The 25438-nt window shown below is 40.7% G+C and overlaps 2 protein-coding genes across 3 annotated transcripts in view; one reads left to right on the plus strand and one right to left on the minus strand.

Moving 5' to 3' along the window:
• LOC122968117 (interferon-induced very large GTPase 1-like) overlaps window positions 1-25438 on the plus strand; it is a 124383-nt gene that overhangs the window by 76666 nt on the left and 22279 nt on the right. Inside the window, exons 1-2 of one of the 2 annotated variants that reach the window (XM_044333100.1) lie at window positions 12092-12193; window positions 15277-15831. The exons of the other annotated variant lie outside the window; for it this stretch is intronic. Coding sequence (XP_044189035.1) covers window positions 15300-15831 — 532 coding nt within the window. The 5' untranslated portion in view covers window positions 12092-12193; window positions 15277-15299. Of the gene's footprint in view, window positions 1-12091; window positions 12194-15276; window positions 15832-25438 lie in introns of those variants that run through there. 2 annotated transcript variants of the gene reach the window in all.
• On the minus strand, window positions 5618-11807 carry LOC122968166 (GTPase IMAP family member 7-like). Its single transcript, XM_044333171.1, has 4 exons — window positions 11725-11807; window positions 10580-10633; window positions 8053-8154; window positions 5618-7640 (listed from the first exon to the last, which is right to left on the minus strand). The coding sequence occupies exons 1-4, from the start codon at window positions 11744-11746 to the stop codon at window positions 6874-6876; spliced, it is 945 nt and encodes a 314-aa protein (XP_044189106.1). The 5' UTR covers window positions 11747-11807; the 3' UTR covers window positions 5618-6873.

The following is a 25438-nucleotide window of genomic DNA, read 5'->3' on the forward strand; positions in this document are numbered from 1 at the left end:
GTTCAGGCTGAGGTGAGCGCCTCCAGCTGGAGCACCAAACAGGAGGATATTTATTTAAATGAATATCAGATCTACATTAAAAAGTCTGTCCCTCTCATGCTGATGTGACATTCTGTGTGTATGTGTGTTCTGAATGTTTGTATAATTGAGTTTTTGGTTGTTAGACTGACGCCTCTGACTACAGTCGCTGCAGCTGTTGGTAATCAGATGATTGATACTCAGTGTGGGTGAAAAGTTAAAAGGGCTCAACGATGAAACTGAAGGACTGTTGACAGAGAGACTGATTGTAGAGATGTACAGGGGTCGTGTATGTGAAAGACATAGAAGAGAGAGAAGGTTGAAATGTATATATGTGGTTTACAGTATACAGACTTACGATAGTAAAGGGTTTTTGTGAAAACTGGAAACTTTTGTGAAGATATAGAGACTTTATGTTGTATTACCTTGTGATGAAGGGCAGAATATTTAGGTTATAATGGTAACAACAGCTTATATAAGCTATTCTTTATTGGAGAAAAGGGAGATGTGTTGATATGTGCTGTTGTATACAGTTGACACCACAAGAGGACAGTCTAATGTAACAGGCCAGAGCCTGGAAACCTCAGGTGGTTTAATGATGCAACTGCCAGGTAAAGTTCTTCTGACAAGAGCACTCAGTGTTTAAGCCTCATCAATACATGAAGCCTCTGAAGGAGCATGAAGGGAGGGGGGTATTTATTTGAGTGTTTAATTCAAATATCAACTATCTTTCTCCAGAATGACTGACTCTACCTTTAAAAGCTTTTAATATGAAGCAGCAGGAAATGTGTTCATCAGCTTCTCTCTGGTCTCCAGCACAGACATGAGTTTAGTCTTACACACACTTGTTTGAGGGTTAGGTCCATCTCGGACGCAACTTGGCACAACGTTTAAATTGGTAATAAAAAGGCAAATCAACACATCATGGTTTGTTTCGGCATCACAAAAAGTGTCAATGGAAAAACCCAACAGCTGTTCTCTGTGTAAACTGTAGTATAAAGAGGGGGCTGATGATGTCACTGATGATGTCACTTGAGCTGAAGACAAGTTTGAAAAGTAAAACATCTTGGAGTTATAAAGAAGTGAGGTTACCAGACCTCTGTGTAGCTCTGCCACTGTAAAGCAGCATTTAAACATCACATTGAACTTGATAAATAGGTGAAGACTGACTGTTTCCGTCTTTGTCACATCATAAAAAGTTACATATTAACATCATCTTATATTTGGATTGTTCAAGTTGACTTTGATGAATCAGCTTCATGACTTTGCACTTGATAACCAGTTTCAATATGTTGAGGATGAAGGTGGACATGTTTCCTTGTCAACAATCAAGAGAAGACTTGATGAGCAGAACCTCAGAGGATTCACCACAAGATGCAAAACCCCGGGTGATCCTCAAAAACAGAAAGACTGCAGTTCACACAAACATAGAACATGAAAGAGGTAGAGAACAAAGTTCTGTGGACTGATGAAACAAAGATCAACGTCTATCAAAATGATGGAAAGAGGAAAGTGTGGAGAAAACTCCAGAAAGCATAACACCTCATCTGTCAAACATGGTACAGCTGCTGGTGGAACTGGCCTGATGGCATTTATTGAAGCAACAGGATGAATGCAGAGGTATACAGGAGCATTCTGTGTGCTCACATTCAACTACATGACACTTCATTATTCAGTAGGACACCATCCTAAACATGGTCAAAGCAACCAAAGAGCTTTTCAGGGTGAAGAAGTGGAATATCCTCGACCACTCAAAGTGCTTTTACACTATGAGTCACATTCATCTCACATATCACTATCACTTACAAATATCAAGCAGCAGCTCACTCACAGTGGTTTACCTCACTGCCTGTCATGTCCTGCTGGGACTTTATCTGTTATTTTTGGACTCTTTGTGTATTTTGTTCTCTTGAGTTTTCAGTGTTGCATTTACGTTGCCTGGCTTTGGTTTTTTCTGTGTTTCCCTTGTGTATTCCTTTATTCCCCCTGTGTTTTTGTGTCACCTGTTGTCTGTTTACGTTAGTTCTTGTTTTATTTTGAAATATTTTCTCCTTGTGTCTTGTCACCTTTACTTCCTGTGTTTGATTACCTCATGTGTTTCACCTGTGTCTCGTTTCCCTCACCTGTGTTTAGTTTGCAATCACTCCCTGGGTACGTCTCAAGTCTCTTATTTTATGGCTCCTCGCCTGAACCGGAAGTTGTTCCTGATGCGCCATTTTGACAGGCATCCTAAATCTCTTATTTTGCTCTGAGGAGCGAGGAAACACGAGAGCAGCCTTCACGGAAGTCTTTTACCAGCCGACACGCCCCCTTATTGGATATCAGTTATTGATTGGACGCTGCAGCTGATCAGACTGATCTGATACGTCACTGCAGTTTCATACCGAAGTGGAGACAGATTACAGATTTAATTTAAAAAATTTAAGTGTATCATCCCCAAGTTTTATGTTTTAGCCTATTTGTTTTCTGATTCATCATAGTTAAAAATCTGTTAATTGTCGGTCTGATCAACAAAAGAACCGTAAACAACTTTTTTCATTTATAAGAAAGATTTTTCTTTTCATGATCTGTTATTTCCTCCATTAAACTGTTTCTTTCTGACAGACAGACTCTTCCTGACTTTAATTTGATCCATAATAACAGTTAAACACATTTATATTTTATGTAATTTATTATCATTTCCATTCAGTCACATGTGAGGCTGAGCGTCGGGTTTGATATGATATATAGCTATCATTTCCATTTGCCCTGAAACATTTAGCCAAATACATATTTCCCAGTGTTCAGGAGACACCCTGATCATATTCTGGGTTATTGAATGATGAATCCACTATCAGGATTATCAATAAATACAGATGCAAATAATCAATAAATAGTATAAACACATTCTGTCAGTAGAAATGGTTCCTGTGCGTCTGAGCAGGACACAGTATAAATATAGAATGCAGGTTTTTATTTAGGTGTTTGTTAAACAGGAAACAGGCTGCAGAGAGGAAACAGCTGCTCTAGCGGTGATAACTGTGAACCTTTATCAGTATTAGCACAGTGCGCCTGTGTGTACAAACTCCATCAGAAGTTTCTAGAGCTGTTAAAGCCGACTGACAGCTGATCCAGCTGTGATCAGCTGATCCAGCTGTGATCAGCTGCCGCCGTCATCAGAAACTGACGTTGCTTCACATGACGCTTCAGAGGAGAGGACGTCTCATGTCTCTTAAAACACATTTCCTCGTTTCCTCTCCTCGCTTGGTTTCCTTGCATCTCTCCTTGCATCTACGGTGGGAGGGACTAAGACGCAAGGAAAAGACGCAAGTGAGGGAAACGTGGATGCAATTGAAGAGACTTGGGATTTATAGTCCAGTTTTCAGTTCGTTCTTTGTAGAGGCATTTGTGTTTGTACTGCGTTCAAACCCTGCTTTTGTTCTGCGTATGTTCCTGTGTCTCAGTGTTTCCTGTGACTTTTAATCATTGATTAAAACTGAATGTCACTGAATGTGTTTCACACAGAGTCTACAGAGACTGATTCTGTTCATCTCTGATGCTGTTTGCAACACAGAACATGAAAACCTGGGACTGAAAACATTTGACTAAGTACATAAATTATAAGATGTGGAGACAGATATTGATCCTGAGAATATTTTTTAACCACAACATCATAGTGATTGTGAGTACTACACTGAAGAATAGTTCAATAGGAATGTGAAAAAGGATGGAGTAATATCAATAATACATTTTAATAGCAGGAACCTTAATGCAAAATTTTCAAAAATACAACATTTTTTAAGACAATTCACAGTAACAGTGATCTCTGAGACTCGGCTTAACAAGGTGTAAGATGCTATGGTTGAAATTGAGAGATATGAGATATTTTTTTATTAAAATATGACTTATAAAAAGGGTGGAGGAGTTGATTTATATATTGATATAAGTTATGAAAGTAAATCTGTTAGTAATGTCAATCATTATAGACAATGTCATGGAATGTCTGTTGAAATTGAGATTAACAAATCAAAAAATATATTAATAAGCTGTGTATATAGAAGGGTCAGGATTATGCATTGATACATTTAGGGGTAAGTTATCGGGGCTTTATGAAGACATAAACAATAAGAAAGAATCTTTGTCTGATCCCAGTATTGATTTGTTAAACCCACTTGACCACAATACAACTACAAAGTTCATTAACTCATCACACAGTGCTACACTAATCGACAATATATTTAACAATGTTATTGATAAGAAAGTAGTACGTGGATTACTAATAAATGACAAAAGTGATCATCTGCTGGTCTTTGCAGTCATTCAGATCTGCATTAGGACCAACAAGGACAATAAAACTAACGACCTAATTAGACACAAAACACAAGATGCAATTAATTATTTTAAAGACCAAATGAAACAGGATTGTAATAAAGTCTATGTGGAAGATGTAAATGAAGCCTATGAGACAGTTTTGTCCATAACAATTGCTCTATGACAAAAACTCTAGTAAAGAAATGAGTGAAACAGAAATTTTCTGAAAAGCCGTGGCTAACTAAAGGAGTACTAAATGCATGCAAGAAGAAACATTTATTATATAAAGAATCTTTAAAAAAAAAAGAACCAAAGAAGCTGAACATTAATATGAGAAATATAAAAACAAACTGTCAAGAATTATGAAAAGCAGCAAAAGGGATTATTAGTCATTATTGAATGAAAATGGAACTGAAAAAACAGGATACCCAAATCATTTCCTGACAAAGAATAATACAACTATTCATGAAATGGATTTAGTTGCATATGAATTTAATGATTTTTTTGTTAATATTGGACCATCAGTAAAGATGATGTGGAAAGTAAAAATATACATGTAAATAAATGTAAATAATCCGTAATAATGTTTATGTTGTTATGTTTTAGGGGAAGAGATGAAAAAGAAATGATTAATATTAGTAAAACATTTAAGAATAAGAAATCTACAGACTGGAATTGTATTGATATGTCTATTGTTAAAAATATTATTGAGTGTGGTGAAACACATATTTGTAATCAGTTTCTACAAACTGGTTCATTTCCCAGCAAAATGAAAACAGCCAAAGTCATAGTGATATATAAGGCAGGAGATACATATGTATTCTCTAATTACAAACCTGTTTCTTTGCTCTCTCAGTTCTCTAAAATACTGGAAAAAGATCAGATGACTTTATCATAAAACATAATGTACTGTGTGGGCAGCAACACACGTAGTCTTGTGTTACCAGATAAGCAGAGATCTCCACCTACCGATGTGTGTGTATGTATATATATATATATATACACACACATATACATACATACATACATACATATATGTATGTGTGTATGTGTGTGTGTGTGGAAGAAAATGGACAGATGGCTGCAGTTACCTGGTGACTGAGCACATGGCATGCCGACAATATGGCCGACAGAGAGAACTACAGAGATAAAAGGCCAGACCATGTGGTGTCTTGAACCACATGTGCTGCCTGAAGTAAAGTTTGCCAAACTAGGTTTTAACCTCTTAACTGTGTGGTTCTCTATTCAAGGCCAATTGGTGTATGCTAAAGGTGCCAGGTTAAGATGAGGTTAGTTGCATGCAAGGCCTAGTTACTGGATGTAACATGTGTTAAGCATGCTAACATTAACCTAGCGGTGTGGCTATGCAGTAACCTGACTATAGGCAACATGGACATAACAACAATAGTTCAATGTATAACCTTAACCAAATCAATACACGTACAGTACATTGTTTGAGTTAAACATTCTTGCTTAGCCGTGCTATGCTTCACTGTGTTGCTAGGCTATGCCCAGTTGTTACCAGTCCATGAAGAAAGACATGTGGTGTTCTGATTCTTAGCCGGTGAATCCGTGTATGAGTCAGGCTGAGAAGAGGTTGGTTCCAAGGCTGAAGGATGCAGGCCTTGTTGGGTAGATGGTGCTCCAGTCGGGCAGGTCAGAGGGCCCAGGTCACTCCTTTGTGCCTTCCTTATAGAGTTAACGGCAAGCTAACTCTGCTTTGTGGCTCCTGTACTTGTTAAATCAGCCAGCAGACTTGTGTGGTAGCTGCTGGCACTAGATAACTTAGTTACTGAGACTTAGGCTCTCGCGTCTTCTGCCGTAAAGAAAAAGAGTTCTGTGTGTGTCTGCTGTGAGCAGACCACACAAGAGAGCAGAGAGCTGCTCCAGCAGCAGCCGTGAGGAGAAAGAGAGTGATAAGAGGGGGATCTCTAGTTTTGTTAACCTGGGTCCATGGGTGGGGTTCACTCTAAGGTGCAAACAACCATAGACTCTGGAGAGATTGAGTTTCTTGAGGACTCCTGTTGTTTCTTAGAGTCTTGAAACGTGGTCGGCCAGTGAGACCCAACACGTTCAAACAAATGTTTTAAAAACAGCATACTGAACAAATATGAAAAAAGATGATCAGAAATAACAGTGGCATAGAAGGGCAGTGCAGGATGTGTAAGTTGCTTTTCTGTTTTGTTGTGTGATGTCATCTTTCAAGGTTAAACATGACGTGTTAAAATGTCGGCATTATAAGCTGCAGCTTCATTCTGAACCTTTTTCAGGCTGCAGAAATCTTTGTATATTTATACATGTTTCATTTCTGTTATTTACTGCAGACCGAAATAAAAAAATTCAAACAAGAAAACAGTGATTAAATACAAAACGTCAGTCCTGCGGATCTCCTTTCACAATAAAAAACATTAAGAAAAATAAAAATAGAAGCCAAGTGCTGCATCAGCCTCATGACAACTGTCGTCTAAAGAGGCCGTCAGTGTTTGTGATGATTCAGACTGATGAAACAAACAGAACCAAGACTAAAGTTACAGTACAGGGAGAGTAATGCAGCTGCAGGAAAGTTCAGTTCAGCCTCAAAGTCTCATGAAACTTTTTCATTATTTCATCAGGGAGGTCAGCTGTCGCTGCCTGCTCGACAACATGACGGACTCCGCTCTCTAAGGCGTGATAGTAGCGCTTCAGTTCCTGCAGCTCAGCCTGCAGTCGTTCCTCCACCTGCTGACGCTCGTGTTGAGCTTCACTCAGCATCTTCTCGTACTTTCTCTTCACAGCTTCTATTTCCTCCTTTAGTTTGTTCTCATAGAACTTTCTGAGCTCTGCCTCCTTCTGATCCAGCATCTCCTCCCTCTCCTGGTAGGTGGAGTTGGAGTAAAACTGTCCTCCATTGGCAGCCACCATCTTCTCCACCTTCTCCAGCAGATCCAAGACCTGACCACGATTGTTGGCTTTGTTGTTGTTGAAGACGTGATATCTGTTGTCCACCTTCTCCAGGACCTCCTGCAGCTCTGGTCCAACATCCTCCTTCAGCATCTTTTCAAAGTCTGTGACTGTGTCTCCATGGGTGAAGAGGATGATGGTGTACCTCCAGAAATCCTCCCCAAAGATCTTCTCCACCCTCCTCACAGCGTCTTGTCCCTCGCGTGTAAAGCGCCCCACCTTGATGACCAGCAGGATGGCGTGGGGCCCCGGGGCCGACATGTCGATGCATTTGTAGATCTCTCTCTCCACTGTGTCATCGGTCTGCAAAGTGTCGAAGATGCCGGGAGTGTCGACCACAGAAAGCTCTCTGTTATCGATTTCATTTTTCTCTTTGCTGCATTCAGCCGTCACTGAGGAGACAAACATATTTTATTCACCAACAGCATCACCATGACAACACTCAGAGACTCGTCTAAATCATCTTTCATTCACTGTGCATGCAGCGGTTTCCCTTCATGTTCTATCTGAACACTTCGTCCCCCATTTATTCACTTTCTCAGACAGAAACAAAACAAACAAAAACATTTGTTGAAGACCTTTTCTGTATCAGGAAAACTGGAATCCCGTCTTCACTCTAGTACCTGACTTTTCGTTTTAGTCTTTGATCAAGATGCATTTATTGGTTTTTACTCCAATTTAAATCATTTGATTTTTAATACCTGAAGTCAACAAAAACAAACATTTTAGTCCTTAGTTACCATGGGTACGGGTCAGTGTTATATGCAGTTACCATGGTTACAGGTCAGCGTGTGTGTGTGTTACCTGAGGAATAACCAGCAGTAATTCTGAAGGCGTCTTTTCCCAGTATGGTGTTTCCACTGGAGCTCTTTCCTTCTCCAGTCTTCCCAACAAGAACAAGCCTCACTGCAACAAGAGACACAGATCTGTGACATCATCAGACTCCTTTTTATTCCACACTTTCTTCTTCTTTGTCAAAACCTGCCTTCCCGTCTACATTACCCACTACTGGGTACCCAGTACCTTCTAAGGTGCCCCCACAGCATTTATTTATTTATCTATTTATTTGGACCATGTACAGTGTTAAATATAAATGTTACCATTTGATGTACTGCACCAGAGTTAGCTTATAGCTAATTTTAATCTGCAGGTCACAATTAAAAAATATAACAGCACAATAACAAACAGTACAAAGCAAAACACACACAGGACACATAATACAAAATACACAGCCACACACAACAGCACATCACAAACACCATACACAGAATTATTAACATTCATGAGACCATGAGATAAAATTTCGATTCAGTGGTTACAGAGCTGAGTAGCTTTTAGCAGATTTTTTAATTTGTTTTTGAACGTATTGATTTAACTGAAGCTCTTCATATCATCAGGTAGGATGTTCCACTGAGTTGTAGCTCTCTTAAGTGCCCTCATAGTATGATGAAGTGCCCTCTGTAAGATACTTTATCCTCTATAAGATGCCTCATGATGGAGTAAACTGGCCATTATGGTAGAAATTAATGAATCCTTTATGTAGGCTGAACATTGTAGTTGACATTAGTCCATTCAGTTGATTTTAGTACAGAACTACTCTCTAGTTTTCTCAGTCACATCCGCTTTAGATTGTTCTGTTGTCTTCGGGTCAGTGGTCTTAGTTGTTGAATGTTTGTTGATTTGTGAGGTTGGTGACATAGCAAGACTTTTTTGAAATTAAAATGAGTCTATGGATTAAATATTAAGGATGCATTACTAATGTAGACTGTATTTTCTAAACTGGTTTTATGTTCAGGCCTGTCCAAAGCTGTATAACATGCTAAACAATATGCTAGATGGATAGTAGCTAGCTAGCTATATAGCCTACATAGTTTGCCATCTCTACATTAAATATTTGGTACAAACTGTAAATCAACCTTGTGGTCTAATAAAATCTGTAATGAAATCAGGGTATTTTTTATTCAAAATGTGTTTACAACCCTTTCGCTATATAGAGGGAGGTTAGTGTTGGGTTACCCTATGATTACAGAATGTCAAGAAGAGACAGAGAACTGAAGACAATACAAAAGGATCTGCAAACTGCAGCCAGAGAGGAGATAAGAGAGATAAAGGTACGTTTGCATCAACTGTAAGCAATTAGGGGGATGCCCAGGAACACTTAAACCCGTGCCTAAGCAGGTTAAAAAGTTTAAAAAATGTATCCTGTCATGAAACTGTAATGAAATCTGGAAGAGAACCTTTTGCTAACAGACAAATAAATGGAGAGGAGTGAAAACAACTTTGTTGGTCAAGGTAAAAACATACCCTACCAGTGCAGTTCCACTGCTGTGTGTCAGTGTTTTACCACCCCAAGGAACAGGAAAGGCATGACAGAGCTGTCAAATATTATAACAACTATAAATACTATAACTATGCTTACGTGCCTTAAAGGAAATGATGTGGACAGTCTACCCCAAAACTGACAAAACTCCTCAAAATAAACGTTACATTGCCGGTGACGACTGCAGTCAACTGACCGTTCTCCAAACTGAAGCTGATAAAGATCCAGCTTAGAAACACATGTGGAGAAGGAAGGCTCTCAGATCTTCTTCTGTTGTCCATTCAGATTGACGTCTCAACTGACCTTAACGAGCTCATTAACATTTACAGTCATGACCAAAATGATTCTCCTTTAATTTCACCAATCTTGCTTCTTTCTTCTGACAAAACAAAACAGCTCATTCTCAAAACGTTAATAGTTCCATGTTTTAGCAACAGATGTGTTTGACAAATCAACATTTAAACACCACATTCAGTGTATTTTATAACAGAAATGTCTGCAGAATGAATCCTGTTTAATACAGAGCTGTTTTCTTTATATTCACACAATAAAATGTTCACTTCATCAGGGGATGAAGCCTTTTTACCAAACTAGCATTGCTGTTCTCAGCTGATAGGGGCCACTGAATAGATCAGGGGCCCTTTATATGTTCTCACTCCTGCCCTCCATACAGTCTGAGTCCACCACTGTTACCCATAATGCACCAGGAGACTGGACTGTTACACTGGTAGCGGCTGATCAGACATTCATTAGTTTGATGAATGTGGGTTTTTCTCTCTCAGCTCACTTTTTATCACTAACTGTTACATGTTGATTGATTGATTGATTGGTTAGTTGGAGCTTATTAATCACATGATCCTACATCCTGTATATACTGTATACACACACACACGTATATAGAATAAATTTTAGTCTGATATGAACCATCAGGGTTCACAGATAAATGTGTATGTTTAAAAACTGCATGTTGGAAGTTTAGTTTCTGATTTAATGAAGTTAAGTGTAACTCACAGTTTATACGTTTGTCCATACTGTTGCTGCTTTCTCTTCTGGTCTTTGGTTTCACTGTCCAGACAGACAGGTGAGAGACAGACAGGTGAGAGACAGACAGGTGAGACAGACTTTCAACTTTAAAAAACATTCAAATATTTCCTGATTTCATATTTAACATCAGCTTCACACCGACTTTAACTAAATTTCACTCTTTCACTCTTTGCAAATTCAAACCTGCAGTCCACAGTCTCACTAACTAATAGTATTCGTATTATCAGTATTATTACCATTTACCATTAGTATTGGTAGTATCATCATCATCATCATCATTATTATTATTAGTATTATTATGATGTTATAGCAGCTGTGATGTAAGTGAAGTCACAACTGATGGAAATGAAACAACAACTGAATCCTGAAATATTTGATGTTCAGTTGGGTGAATGTCAGCAGCTGAATGCTCATTATTTGATGTTCTGTGTTTAGTTTGTTTTATTCATAAATATTAATAACCAGTGTTTGTCTCTGTTGTTTGATCTCTTTATTTTAACAGATTTGGTTTGTTAGTGTCTGGTTTGCCTTGTGAGAATCAGGTGGGAGCCTGTTTACCTGAGCAGGGAGGCAGCAGGAACATTTTCTTTAATAATAAACTAGAGCTGCAACTCATGATTATTTCCATCAATGACTAATCAATCTAATCGAACCATTTTGTCTATAAAACGTCATCAAGTGTCAGTTTACAATCACATGAATCAGATCCAGGAGCAGATGTCGATGAATCGTTGCAGCTCTAAAAGAAACATGAAGACTTTGTCTTTTGTCTTTGGACAGTATGAAGCTCGTACTCTTCTCTGTTCATTTTACTGTTTTACAAACAGAAATCAGCATTATTAGTTTAACCTTAGTGACGTCAGCAGATGAGTGAAAGTGAAACTAACTGAATAAAAACTGCGACACACATTAAACACGTTAAAACCGCGACTTCCACACAGAAAAATAATTAACAGATTTATCAATCATGAAGAATACAAATATATAAATACATTTTAAAGTTTTCACAGCAGTTTGCACGTTAGTCTGAACACAGAGCGCGCGCACAAACACGAGGCCTTCACAGTAAAAGACGGATGTAAAATGTAAAATAAGAAATAAATCAGACTTACTGAGTGTTTCATTGTCTGTCATCTCTGCTGCTCTCTGGTTATTTCTACTACTTAGTGAACAGGTGTGAAAGTCCGCGGACACACCTCACAGAGGGCCAGCTGTTTCCTGTCTCTACTTTCAAAATAAAAGGAAACAACCCATGGCGCACGTTCTGTGTCCAAACAACAAGTTCTCCTGACTGCTTAATTGATTCACTCATTAATTAATCAATTGATTGATTCATTCATGCATTCATAACCAAAGACAGACAGACAGGTAGATGTGACTTTTCTTAGTTTTACGGTTTTAAGAAAACTGTTGTGCTATTATTTTGAAGCAGCTGACGTGTTTCCGGTGTGAACTCTTTTTGACGCGCTTTAACCTGAAGAACTCGACAGAGACCAAAGTAAGAAGAGGAAATGGAGACAAAGTTTAAATCCTTAATAATGTAGCAGTTTGTTTAATCTTCGGGTTGTGTTACCTGCACAGGTGAGTCCAGCTGTCTTTACAGTCTCTTATACTGGAATAATCTCCATATTTATATTAATTACTGGCACACTACTGCAAACACCGTGGTGTGGAGACAATTTGATGTTTGATATTCTGGTTAATCTTCAATAACTTTTGAGTGAGAACATCAATTTCAACTGGATTTGCTGTACATTACAGAATGAAGCTTGACTGATGCTGCGCAGGTGACGGTCTGTTGTATAATGCTTTGACAACCTGCGCGAGTTGACAGTATTAACGGAGAATGACGGGCTGAAGTTAGGGCCCGTCTGTAAAGTGCATGCAGCGTAGTCAACAGGGCTGATAAGCTTTACTTTTAATAGTAAACCGTGACTCTTAAACCTTGGTCCTCTGACCCCCCTTCCCTTCTCGTGAAAAAAGCAGACCACCAGCCCAATTTAATGCGTCCTCTCCTATAGTAACGTTACTGCAGTGGTTAGCCTAAACATGACAACTCCGCTCTGAAACAAAAATAAGATGCTTACTTAGTCCTGCCAATGTAACGAGCAAACAGCACAGAGGGAGTGAGAGTTATCACCAAAACAAACAGATCATTTCTGAAGCAAAATGCAACAAATAATCACATCATCACACAATCTTTGTGATGATGGTGCAAGGTGCATGAAAGCCACCCTCCTACCACACAAAACCAACCCAGACACACACACACATCACAGCGTGCACACAGCCAACATTAGCAACGTGTATATTTATTAATGTATATATATTAATGACCGTTTTCCAAATAAACAGTAACATACAACAGTGGCAACAGTATATATCAGCTGGCTCGACGGCCATTATTAGATTTTAAATACTAACCCTGTGATGATCCCATTGATCAAAGTTACTTGAAAACGAAATCCTGGAGTGAAGAGAGCCTTGGTTTTCTGCACCAAATTAGCTTTGGTGAAGGTCTTCCTTTGCCGATTAACTCATGGCATGGCTAACCCTCACTAGCCATGGTTACTCCCAGCTTGTTTATCTGTTTTTTTTCCCACTAGTTTGTGATTGTGTCTGCTCCATTTCAGTGTGCTGGTGCACTGCAACAAGTAACGGTGAAGGCCAGGAAAACTGTTTAAATGGAGTATAATCTGCCGGTAATCTGTCAGTCAGCGGTAGCAACCACGTGATTGTCAGTTGACAAAACAAACAATATCGGCCTGCAGGGTAAAAGCCGTGGTAGCTTTCCTAGCTGACAAATGCATGGACACTAATGTTCACTATATGATTTTGTGTAAACCTGAATGACATCGTCAGTTCTGTTTTATCAATTTCCTTTGTTTGTGTTTACATGGTCCATGTGGTCATGGTGACGTGAATGCTGCTCTTGCAGCGGATGTGGCGGATCTACCGGTTATGATAACTGCTAAATGGTGTGCAGACTCTGCCTACTCAGCACCACACAGGTGTACCAGGTAATGTGGTAATGGTGCGGACCATGGATGTATAAAGAGAACTGGATACAGTGTCGGAGGCGGGGCCCCGTTCGTTCCTAGGAAAGTTGCTCAGTGGCGCATGAACATGAATGTATTATAAGTATCTTATTATACATCCATGTGCATGAAGCCAAAAATTCACTTCCTGTTGTAAAGACATACCTGGATGAAAACATACTGCGCGTGCTCAATTGGCCGCATGTGTCCATGGAGCATGCTCACTAAAGACTTCTGCCGGCTGAGGCGGCTAACTTCAGGTTTAGTCCTCCGGCTAACTTGAATGGAGATGAAACGATTCAATCGTGTGGCTCTTCTCGATCAGACCTAATAAAACAAATTGTGATAGTGAAATGAGTCATTTCGTGGGGGGTGTGATGCTCAAAACAATTATCCACTGATCAACAGACGTCTCTTTCACAATGTAAGTCTATGGGGAGAAGTCCTTTTGGTTTAATAGCATCACGTGACGTTGTGATTACACGATTTGGTCACTATGTCAAATTTGCTTCAAAGCTCGGCACTGTTCCTGTATCCAGTTCTCTTACACCCATGGCAAAGAGTTGGTTTCTCAACATCTCAACCATGCTGGATTTTTTTTAGCCCCCGTTTATATCCTTTTTGCTCCTTTGAGAAACAGGGCAAAAAGTTATGTTTTGTAATGTCTTCCTATTAGAAACACTTAAATGGTAAGTAAGTAATTAAATAGTTATAATAGTTTGTATATTTATAATATTTTTATAGAAGGAATTTTGTTTTACTTAAATACAGCATTTTGTAGGCGGGATGTTTTACTGGTGTCATTAAGGTCTTTGATAATATTTATGTTGCCTTCAGTCCAAAATGGTGGAGGCGGAGTTCTGCTGCTACGCTCTGATGTTGCAATGGAACGACCAATTAGCTTTCGCTTCTCATCAATGTAAGGTCTTTGTCCATGATGTGGACCCATTCACAGCTCACAGCTGGCTGAACTTGTCATAAAGTAGCGACAACCAAGCCCACCCATGTTAATGGAGGATATGGTTGTGATTGGTCAATTTTACTGTCATTTGAATTACTCGTCCCTCTGTAAAATTATAGCTGGACCACTAATCAGAGAGCCGAAAGCAGCATTTTCTTCCCAGCAACTGTTGAGGCACAAAGTTCTGATTGGCTGACAAAAGGGGTTTCTTTCATTTAACCCTTCACATTCCAACACAAACTCAATAGGCAGGTTTGGATGGTTTATTTCCTCGGAAACGTGTTGTGAGTCCAGTCACCATACAGCGGTAAAACACATTTATTGAAAAGAAAAAAACGTATTTAATACAAAATGAAACCATTTAAAGTTGTAAGTCCTTCCCCTAAGTCAAGATAAAAAACATCAGTCCCTCCCCAGTGCTTAAAAAATTATTTGATGTGCCTCCCCCGTTATTATCATAATGTGTCGAGCTCATTTTTGCTTTTTACATGTTTTTAAATTTCCTGTATTGTGTTGTTTGTTGACTGCTACTCTACATGCTTCTGCAAATTGCCCCTCTGAGACAAATAAAGTGTTCTGAATTGAATTGAATATTTGGTGCACAACATTGCAATACAACAAAATAACCAATAACACAATAAAACCAAATTCTCCCTTTTTCGTAGGATTATATGATCTATTGAAAGACATGGATCTCACCATTGTCCTGCTGGGACACTCAGGAGCAGGTAAAAGTGCTTCAGGAAACAGCATCTTAGGATGGGAAGCGTTTAAGTCCAAGCAGTCCTTTAAACCGGTGACGACACAGATCCGTGAGCAGACCGGAAGTGTGTTTGGGAAAAGGATCACAGTCATCGACACTCCAGGAATATTAGACTCAGAGGAGGAGATCAGGACCAGGTGTTGGAACGTCCTGCAGTCCTGCAGACCTCATCTGTTCCTGGTGGTGATCAGAGTTGGTCGGTTCACTGAGGAGGGGGAGAGAGCTGTGGAAGCTGCTGTCAGAGTCCTGGGAGATCAGGGGTTAAAAAACAGTTTCCTGCTCTTCACAGGTGGAGACACTTTGAGCAAATCACTGAATGAGTATATCTTTGAATTTAAAAGAAGTTCACTGATAGACTGGGTTCACAGGTTTGGAGAAAGATTCCATCTGTTCAACAATCAAACCAAAGACCAGCAACAAGTCAGAGAACTGCTGCAGAAATCAGAGGAGCTGAGAGGTACGTCACACCTGTCTGTCTGTCTGTCTGTCTGTCTGTCTGTCTGTCTGTCTGTCTGTCTGTCTGTCTGTCTGTCTGTCTGTCTGTCTGTCTGTGCGTCTGTCTGTCTGTCTGTCTGTCTGTCTGTGCGTCTGTCTGTCTGTCTGTGCGTCTGTCTGTCTGTCTGTGCGTCTGTCTGTCTGTCTGTCTGTCTGTCTGTCTGTGCGTCTGTCTGTCTGTCTGTCTGTCTGTCTGTCTGTCTGTCTGTCTGTGCGTCTGTCTGTCTGTCTGTCTGTCTGTCTGTCTGTCTGTCTGTCTGTGCGTCTGTCTGTCTGTCTGTCTGTCTGTCTGTCTGTCTGTCTGTGCGTCTGTCTGTCTGTCTGTCTGTCTGTCTGTCTGTCTGTCTGTCTGTCTGTCTGTGCGTCTGTCTGTCTGTCTGTCTGTCTGTCTGTGCGTCTGTCTGTCTGTCTGTCTGTCTGTCTGTCTGTCTGTGCGTCTGTCTGTCTGTCTGTCTGTCTGTCTGTCTGTCTGTCTGTGCGTCTGTCTGTCTGTCTGTGCGTCTGTCTGTCTGTCTGTCTGTCTGTCTGTCTGTCTGTCTGTGCGTCTGTCTGTGCGTCTGTCTGTGCGTCTGTCTGTCTGTCTGTCTGTCTGTCTGTCTGTCTGTCTGTGCGTCTGTCTGTGCGTCTGTCTGTGCTCGTTACATTCACAGATCAAAGGTCAGAATGTCACAACTTTATTCACCATTCAACTCAAAGTTCACTGTCTGTTCTTGGATGTCCAAACATGATCCAGGTGTCACCATCGTCCTGCTGGGACACTCAGGAGTGGGTAAAAGTGCTTCAGGAAACAGCATCTTAGGACGGGAAGCGTTTGAGTCGAAGCTGTCCTTTAAACCGGTGACGACACACATCTGTGAGCAGACCGGAAGTGTGTTTGGGAAACACATCTCAGTGATCGACACTCCGGGAATATTATGTGCTGGTACGGAAGAGAAGATTAAGACCTTCTGTCTGAACCTCCTGCGGTCCTCCAGACTTAAACTGTTCCTGGTGCTGCTCAGAGTCGGTCGCTTTACTGAGGAGGACCAGAAGGCTGTGGAGGCTGCTCTCAGAGTCGTCGAGGATCAACAGTTTGGAACCTGTTACCTGCTCTTCACAGGCGGAGACGCTTTGAAGAAAAACACGCTGGATGAGTTTATTAAAGAAGATGGTGGAGGTCCTCTTCCAGACCTGGTCCGGAGGTTTTCAGGGAGGTATCACGTGTTCAACAACGTCGATGGAGGACAGGAACAATTCAGAGAGCTGCTGGTGAAATCAGGTAAGCTTCCCATCATAAAACACCCGCCCCGCCAGGGGGACCCCCTGCCCCTCCTGAAAGAAACTAACAAAAACAAATGTAACCTATGCTAGTAAGATAGCAGGAGCGCGACAGGCTTGCATATGTTCATATATGTGTTGTATAGACTGTATATGGTGTGTTGTAATTAGGGCTGTAGTGGAGGATAAACGCACATTAACACCCTTTCACCTCCATTCAAATTCTGAAATGGCTTTTAAACAGGCTTTCCATCACTTTACAGCTGTTAGCTCAGACTGGCTGCTACTGCAGTTTCTGTTGTGGCTTCTAGAAATGCTCATTTTGTTTTCCATTTGAACTCTGTATCCTTGTATGAGGCCATAGACCAGGGTTTCCCAGTTAGTTTTCCCCAAGGGCCAAAAACATCCGGGTTTTTATTATTATTATTATTATTAGTAGTAGTAGTAGTAGTAGTAGTAATAGTAATTTAGGCCCTGGATTCTCAAAGCCTGTTTGGGGTCATACAAAAAAAATGCACTCATGAAACAAAAAAAGTCCAAAACCAACCATTTAATTGTTTTACTTTTTACTTCACAGTTCCTCAGTGTTGAACAGAGATATACTTCAGCCCACTGGCGTCCTCCCATATTCTTTTTAAGTCACAAATCATTGTGTCCCCTCAAATACCCCTAAACACTTACTGTAAAAAGTGCGCATTCTGTTTGTGAACACAACAGCTGTGAGCGCGGTGCCAAAGCTTTGGGTCTGGTACTGCTACTGCTTCAGCCCCGGTTGCTTTAAGCTGAGCTGCATAATTCTGCTCCTCAAAACTGATATTTTAATGTAACAGAGTGGAGCGACAGGAGGAGAAATATGGTGCTGCACATGACAGGACGCATACAGGCTGTGGATGTATTACAGGCAGTGAAGTTGCTTTTTCTTGTGTTTCAGGCTTTTCTCCACATTTCAGCACACAGATCAGTCCATAATGAAAACTGGAGAGAACACAAAAGCCTCAAATTGCGTAGCTTCAATTAGCAGAGATGCGCATTGCATTAATATCATTCAGGTGTCATTGAATGTATCCGGGATGTTGCAGAAACATCAGTACTGTAGTGAAGTTGGGTTGTAATATTCTGTGATGGTGTTGACAGCTAATTAAAGACTAATGGGTTTCACCTGATCTGAACTGTTGCTGCTGACAGAGACTCTGTGAGCTGATTGTTTTCAGCTGGCCTTGATTGAGGGGATAGTGAACTGGTAAAGGGGCTGCCAAGAGAGTGGGACAGTGTTCTGGGGAGCGGAGCATGTATGCTGCGGATAGTTTGCCCAGCAAAGCTACTGATATTGCACTCACTATAGGGGGAAGGGTGCCGTCCGTAGCTGCTGAGGGCTGCTGGGCTGAGGGTATCCAGGGACTGGGGAACACTAGGAGTGCCATGCCGCTTCCCAGCTCTGTGTTGGAGCGTCTGTCACGCTGTCAGCTGCTCCGTCATGCTGGTGCTAGACCGAAGATTCCCCCACGGGCTCTCGCTGCATATGGGCCGCGTTGGACCAGCGCCACAAGCCTCGACCCCGGGGGAGGGTCTCATTTGACCATTTAAAATAAGGACCTTTTTTAAGTGTTTTTGTGTTTAGTCTGGTCTGTTATTGTCCTGGTTTATTCTTAGATTCTTAGATTCTTAGATCTTAAGCAGCAGCAGCCACATATTGGTGGAAGCCGGGGTAAACTGGGGGAAAGATAGCTGATGGGTATGGGGGGGGGGGGGGTACATGACTGTCTCAGCTAGTTTAGTCTACACGCCCCATAGTGTGAAATCAAGTGTGTCTATTTAGGGTGGAATCGTGTGGTTTTCTCTGCGTTAAGCTTAGTGGGTTTTCTCAGATGCTTTTTGTAACAGGACCTGTGTGGGTGTGTGTGTGCACCCACCTATCAGCTGTTATAGTGCTTTACTTGTGTGGGCTGGTTTTGTGTGCTGTGACACTCAGGGCGGCTGGTTAGTTGGGGGGACAGACTGTCTGAGGGGGGGTATGTCATAGCTTGGCCAGTATTATCCTTGGTCCACTAAAAAAAGGCTGTTGTCTGATGAATTAATTCCTGTAAAATAAAGTCTATATATGTTTTTGTATATCGTTGTTAGTGTGTAATATTCTCAGGTCTCTGACACGGACCGTACTGGGAAGAAGGTGGTGGCAGCAGTAACTTTTCAGCCAGTCCAGTATTTAATATTCATACCTAAAGCGAGGTCCATTACAGCACTGATATTCTGTTAGTTGCTCACAGCTGCTGTGTGTCAGATTCTTTCCTTTGACTTTATTAAACACCTGCAGCGTCACACAGCAGGTGAAACGATAAGTGCATCTTTGAAGTGACAGAGTGATGTGCACATTTATGCACGTGGCACAGCAGCGGTAACTTCATTTTAAAGGATCAGTCAGGATCTGACGGTAATTAATGTTCAGTGTTCTGCTACTAATCCACACCATTGACTTTATATAAAGAGATCAGCTGTTACACAGATTCCAGGTTTATATGGTAGAATTGTTTTTAATTAAAAAAACCTTTATGGTGAAAAAGCAGTGTTGTGTAAAACAATAAGGGGCTGCGTTGGTGCAGACGTGTTGTTTAAAGTGAAATATGATCCAGCAGCAGGTTGGAGTAACAATTTATTGCGTTTAAAGGCTGATCAGAAAAACACTGTACAGTGGTAATATTCACAACTCTGGAAAGTTATCAAGCTGCAACCATATTAGTGCACATGTGGAGTGCGTCTGTGTCCGCAAAACACACACACACAGAAACTTTTTAGTCCCCGCACTATTGTAATGAATCTGGCGCCCCTGCTTCAGCCAGATTTCATCAAGATTATTGAAAAATATTACAGACTATATTACTGCTGCTTCCCCTTCTCTTCACAAGCTCTGGCAACTTTTTGTTGTTGTTGTTGTTGTTGTTCTCCTTCTTCTTCACCACATTAGTTTAACAGCAGTTGGCATCCATAAATGTTGCATTACCGCCATCTACTGTAAAGCTCTTGGTCTTCCCTGCATGTGTGGATTTTTTTTGTGACTCACATGGTGCTGTACAGTAGTCTCAAAAGGATCCACATAAATCGGTTGAGATTCAAAAATACAGTTCCATTTAAAAGTGCCAAGTTGACCGTTCACAAATGAATTTAAGGATTGTGAATGTTATTAAGTCATGCAAATGGGGATGTTTTAGTAAAAATATGACAACATTTTAACAACACAACTAATAAAAACAAAAAACTAATGAAGAAAAATTTTGAACAAAAATAATAAAATCAAATTTATCAGTCTATTGATATTTATCACAGATAATATTCAATCTGTAATATTAATTTCACTTTGATTCAGCCAGAATCTAAAGTGGTTTCCACTGATGCTTCATTATGGGAGTCAGTTTAATGTTTAAACTGCTGCATCAAGTTTAAAGTTTAAGAGCTCTGGATGTGGGAGGCACTGAGAGGTAAAATAAATACATAAAGTAATTACTTAATTAATAAATTAATCAATTAGTGTTTTAATTAATCAATTAGTGTTCTCCGTTATAATGACCTGTTCCTCCTGACTGAAGCAGGCAGCACGCCATCGCTCCATTCTGTGTGGAAAAAGAGTCAAATGAGGCCAAACGCCTCCTTTCATGGAGACGCTCACAGAGCCTGAAGCAGAAAGTCTGAGTTAACAAAGAAGGTTCATAACTACCGTGGTGATAACACTCATCTCTGATGGTGAGTTCAGGGTTTGTTGATCCAGAACACAGAGAGGCTGGATATGTTAAACTGTCTTCGTATTAGAACTCTCTGATCTACTAACAAGTATTGTGTGTGTATCAAAGCTGATATATCTTATTCCTCCGTGTTCAGAAACACACACTGCTGCACTGGGTGACATGTTCCTTGAAGAGTGTGATTACTTTAGTTTGTTTAGAAATCATTAACATTTAAAGCTCTACATAATCTATCCCCAGCATCTCTTATGCTTCTCCTATGCTTCTCCTATGCGTCTCTTATGCTTCTCCTATGCGTCTCTTATGCTTCTCCTATGCTTCTCCTATGCGTCTCTTATGCTTCTCCTATGCGTCTCTTATGCTTCTCCTATGCTTCTCCTATGCGTCTCTTATGCTTCTCCTATGCTTCTCCTATGCGTCTCTTATGCTTCTCCTATGCTTCTCCTATGCGTCTCTTATGCTTCTCCTATGCTTCTCCTATGCGTCTCTTATGCTTCTCCTATGCGTCTCTTATGCTTCTCTTATGCTTCTCTTATGCTTCTCTTATGCGTCTCTTATGCTTCTCTTATGCTTCTCTTATGCTTCTCCTATGCGTCTCTTATGCTTCTCCTATGCTTCTCCTATGCGTCTCTTATGCTTCTCCTATGCTTCTCCTATGCGTCTCTTATGCTTCTCTTATGCTTCTCCTATGCGTCTCTTATGCTTCTCTTATGCTTCTCTTATGCTTCTCCTATGCGTCTCTTATGCTTCTCTTATGCTTCTCCTATGCTTCTCCTATGCGTCTCTTATGCTTCTCCTATGCTTCTCCTATGCGTCTCTTATGCTTCTCTTATGCTTCTCCTATGCGTCTCTTATGCTTCTCTTATGCTTCTCTTATGCTTCTCTTATGCGTCTCTTATGCTTCTCCTATGCGTCTCTTATGCTTCTCTTATGCTTCTCCTATGCGTCTCTTATGCTTCTCCTATGCTTCTCTTATGCTTCTCCTATGCGTCTCTTATGCTTCTCTTATGCTTCTCCTATGCGTCTCTTATGCTTCTCCTATGCTTCTCCTATGCGTCTCTTATGCTTCTCTTATGCTTCTCTTATGCGTCTCTTATGCTTCTCTTATGCTTCTCCTATGCGTCTCTTATGCTTCTCCTATGCTTCTCCTATGCGTCTCTTATGCTTCTCCTATGCTTCTCTTATGCTTCTCCTATGCGTCTCTTATGCTTCTCCTATGCTTCTCCTATGCGTCTCTTATGCTTCTCTTATGCTTCTCTTATGCTTCTCTTATGCTTCTCCTATGCTTCTCCTATGCTTCTCCTATGCGTCTCTTATGCTTCTCTTATGCTTCTCTTATGCTTCTCTTATGCTTCTCCTATGCTTCTCCTATGCTTCTCCTATGCTTCTCTTATGCTTCTCCTATGCGTCTCTTATGCTTCTCCTATGCTTCTCCTATGCGTCTCTTATGCTTCTCCTATGCTTCTCTTATGCTTCTCCTATGCGTCTCTTATGCTTCTCCTATGCTTCTCCTATGCGTCTCTTATGCTTCTCTTATGCTTCTCTTATGCTTCTCTTATGCTTCTCCTATGCTTCTCCTATGCTTCTCCTATGCGTCTCTTATGCTTCTCCTATGCTTCTCCTATGCGTCTCTTATGCTTCTCCTATGCTTCTCTTATGCTTCTCCTATGCGTCTCTTATGCTTCTCCTATGCTTCTCCTATGCTTCTCTTATGCTTCTCCTATGCTTCTCTTATGCTTCTCCTATGCGTCTCTTATGCTTCTCCTATGCTTCTCCTATGCGTCTCTTATGCTTCTCTTATGCTTCTCTTATGCTTCTCTTATGCTTCTCCTATGCGTCTCTTATGCTTCTCCTATGCTTCTCCTATGCGTCTCTTATGCTTCTCTTATGCTTCTCTTATGCTTCTCTTATGCTTCTCCTATGCTTCTCCTATGCTTCTCCTATGCGTCTCTTATGCTTCTCCTATGCTTCTCCTATGCGTCTCTTATGCTTCTCCTATGCTTCTCTTATGCTTCTCCTATGCGTCTCTTATGCTTCTCCTATGCTTCTCCTATGCGTCTCTTATGCTTCTCCTATGCTTCTCTTATGCTTCTCCTATGCGTCTCTTATGCTTCTCTTATGCTTCTCCTATGCGTCTCTTATGCTTCTCCTATGCTTCTCCTATGCGTCTCTTATGCTTCTCCTATGCTTCTCTTATGCTTCTCCTATGCGTCTCTTATGCTTCTCCTATGCTTCTCCTATGCGTCTCTTATGCTTCTCCTATGCTTCTCCTATGCGTCTCTTATGCTTCTCTTATGCTTCTCCTATGCGTCTCTTATGCTTCTCCTATGCTTCTCTTATGCTTCTCCTATGCGTCTCTTATGCTTCTCTTATGCTTCTCTTATGCTTCTCCTATGCGTCTCTTATGCTTCTCCTATGCTTCTCCTATGCGTCTCTTATGCTTCTCTTATGCTTCTCCTATGCTTCTCTTATGCTTCTCCTATGCTTCTCCTATGCGTCTCTTATGCTTCTCTTATGCTTCTCTTATGCGTCTCTTATGCTTCTCCTATGCTTCTCCTATGCTTCTCTTATGCGTCTCTTATGCTTCTCTTATGCTTCTCCTATGCGTCTCTTATGCTTCTCCTATGCTTCTCTTATGCTTCTCTTATGCTTCTCCTATGCGTCTCTTATGCTTCTCTTATGCTTCTCCTATGCGTCTCTTATGCTTCTCTTATGCTTCTCCTATGCTTCTCTTATGCTTCTCCTATGCGTCTCTTATGCTTCTCTTATGCTTCTCTTATGCGTCTCTTATGCTTCTCTTATGCGTCTCTTATGCTTCTCTTATGCTTCTCCTATGCTTCTCCTATGCGTCTCTTATGCTTCTCTTATGCTTCTCCTATGCTTCTCCTATGCGTCTCTTATGCTTCTCCTATGCTTCTCCTATGCGTCTCTTATGCTTCTCCTATGCTTCTCTTATGCTTCTCTTATGCTTCTCCTATGCTTCTCCTATGCGTCTCTTATGCTTCTCTTATGCTTCTCTTATGCGTCTCTTATGCTTCTCCTATGCTTCTCCTATGCTTCTCTTATGCGTCTCTTATGCTTCTCTTATGCTTCTCCTATGCGTCTCTTATGCTTCTCCTATGCTTCTCTTATGCTTCTCTTATGCTTCTCCTATGCGTCTCTTATGCTTCTCTTATGCTTCTCCTATGCGTCTCTTATGCTTCTCTTATGCTTCTCTTATGCTTCTCTTATGCTTCTCTTATGCTTCTCTTATGCTTCTCCTATGCGTCTCTTATGCTTCTCTTATGCTTCTCTTATGCTTCTCTTATGCTTCTCTTATGCTTCTCCTATGCGTCTCTTATGCTTCTCCTATGCGTCTCTTATGCTTCTCTTATGCTTCTCTTATGCTTCTCTTATGCTTCTCTTATGCTTCTCTTATGCTTCTCTTATGCTTCTCCTATGCGTCTCTTATGCTTCTCTTATGCTTCTCCTATGCGTCTCTTATGCTTCTCTTATGCTTCTCCTATGCTTCTCTTATGCTTCTCTTATGCTTCTCTTATGCTTCTCTTATGCTTCTCTTATGCTTCTCCTATGCTTCTCTTATGCTTCTCTTATGCTTCTCTTATGCTTCTCTTATGCTTCTCTTATGCTTCTCCTATGCGTCTCTTATGCTTCTCTTATGCTTCTCTTATGCTTCTCTTATGCTTCTCTTATGCTTCTCTTATGCTTCTCTTATGCTTCTCCTATGCGTCTCTTATGCTTCTCTTATGCTTCTCCTATGCGTCTCTTATGCTTCTCTTATGCTTCTCCTATGCTTCTCTTATGCTTCTCTTATGCTTCTCTTATGCTTCTCTTATGCTTCTCTTATGCTTCTCCTATGCTTCTCTTATGCTTCTCTTATGCTTCTCTTATGCTTCTCTTATGCTTCTCCTATGCTTCTCCTATGCGTCTCTTATGCTTCTCTTATGCTTCTCTTATGCTTCTCTTATGCTTCTCTTATGCTTCTCTTATGCTTCTCTTATGCTTCTCTTATGCTTCTCCTATGCTTCTCTTATGCTTCTCTTATGCTTCTCTTATGCTTCTCTTATGCTTCTCCTATGCTTCTCTTATGCTTCTCTTATGCTTCTCTTATGCTTCTCCTATGCGTCTCTTATGCTTCTCTTATGCTTCTCTTATGCTTCTCCTATGCGTCTCTTATGCTTCTCTTATGCGTCTCTTATGCTTCTCTTATGCTTCTCTTATGCTTCTCCTATGCGTCTCTTATGCTTCTCTTATGCTTCTCTTATGCTTCTCCTATGCTTCTCCTATGCGTCTCTTATGCTTCTCTTATGCTTCTCCTATGCGTCTCTTATGCTTCTCTTATGCTTCTCTTATGCTTCTCCTATGCTTCTCCTATGCGTCTCTTATGCTTCTCTTATGCTTCTCTTATGCTTCTCCTATGCGTCTCTTATGCTTCTCTTATGCTTCTCTTATGCTTCTCCTATGCTTCTCTTATGCTTCTCCTATGCTTCTCTTATGCTTCTCCTATGCTTCTCCTATGCTTCTCCTATGCTTCTCTTATGCTTCTCCTATGCGTCTCTTATGCTTCTCTTATGCTTCTCT

This window comes from Thunnus albacares, chromosome 18 (assembly GCF_914725855.1).
Source record: "Thunnus albacares chromosome 18, fThuAlb1.1, whole genome shotgun sequence".
In the NCBI taxonomy this organism is placed as follows: Eukaryota; Metazoa; Chordata; class Actinopteri; order Scombriformes; family Scombridae; genus Thunnus; species Thunnus albacares.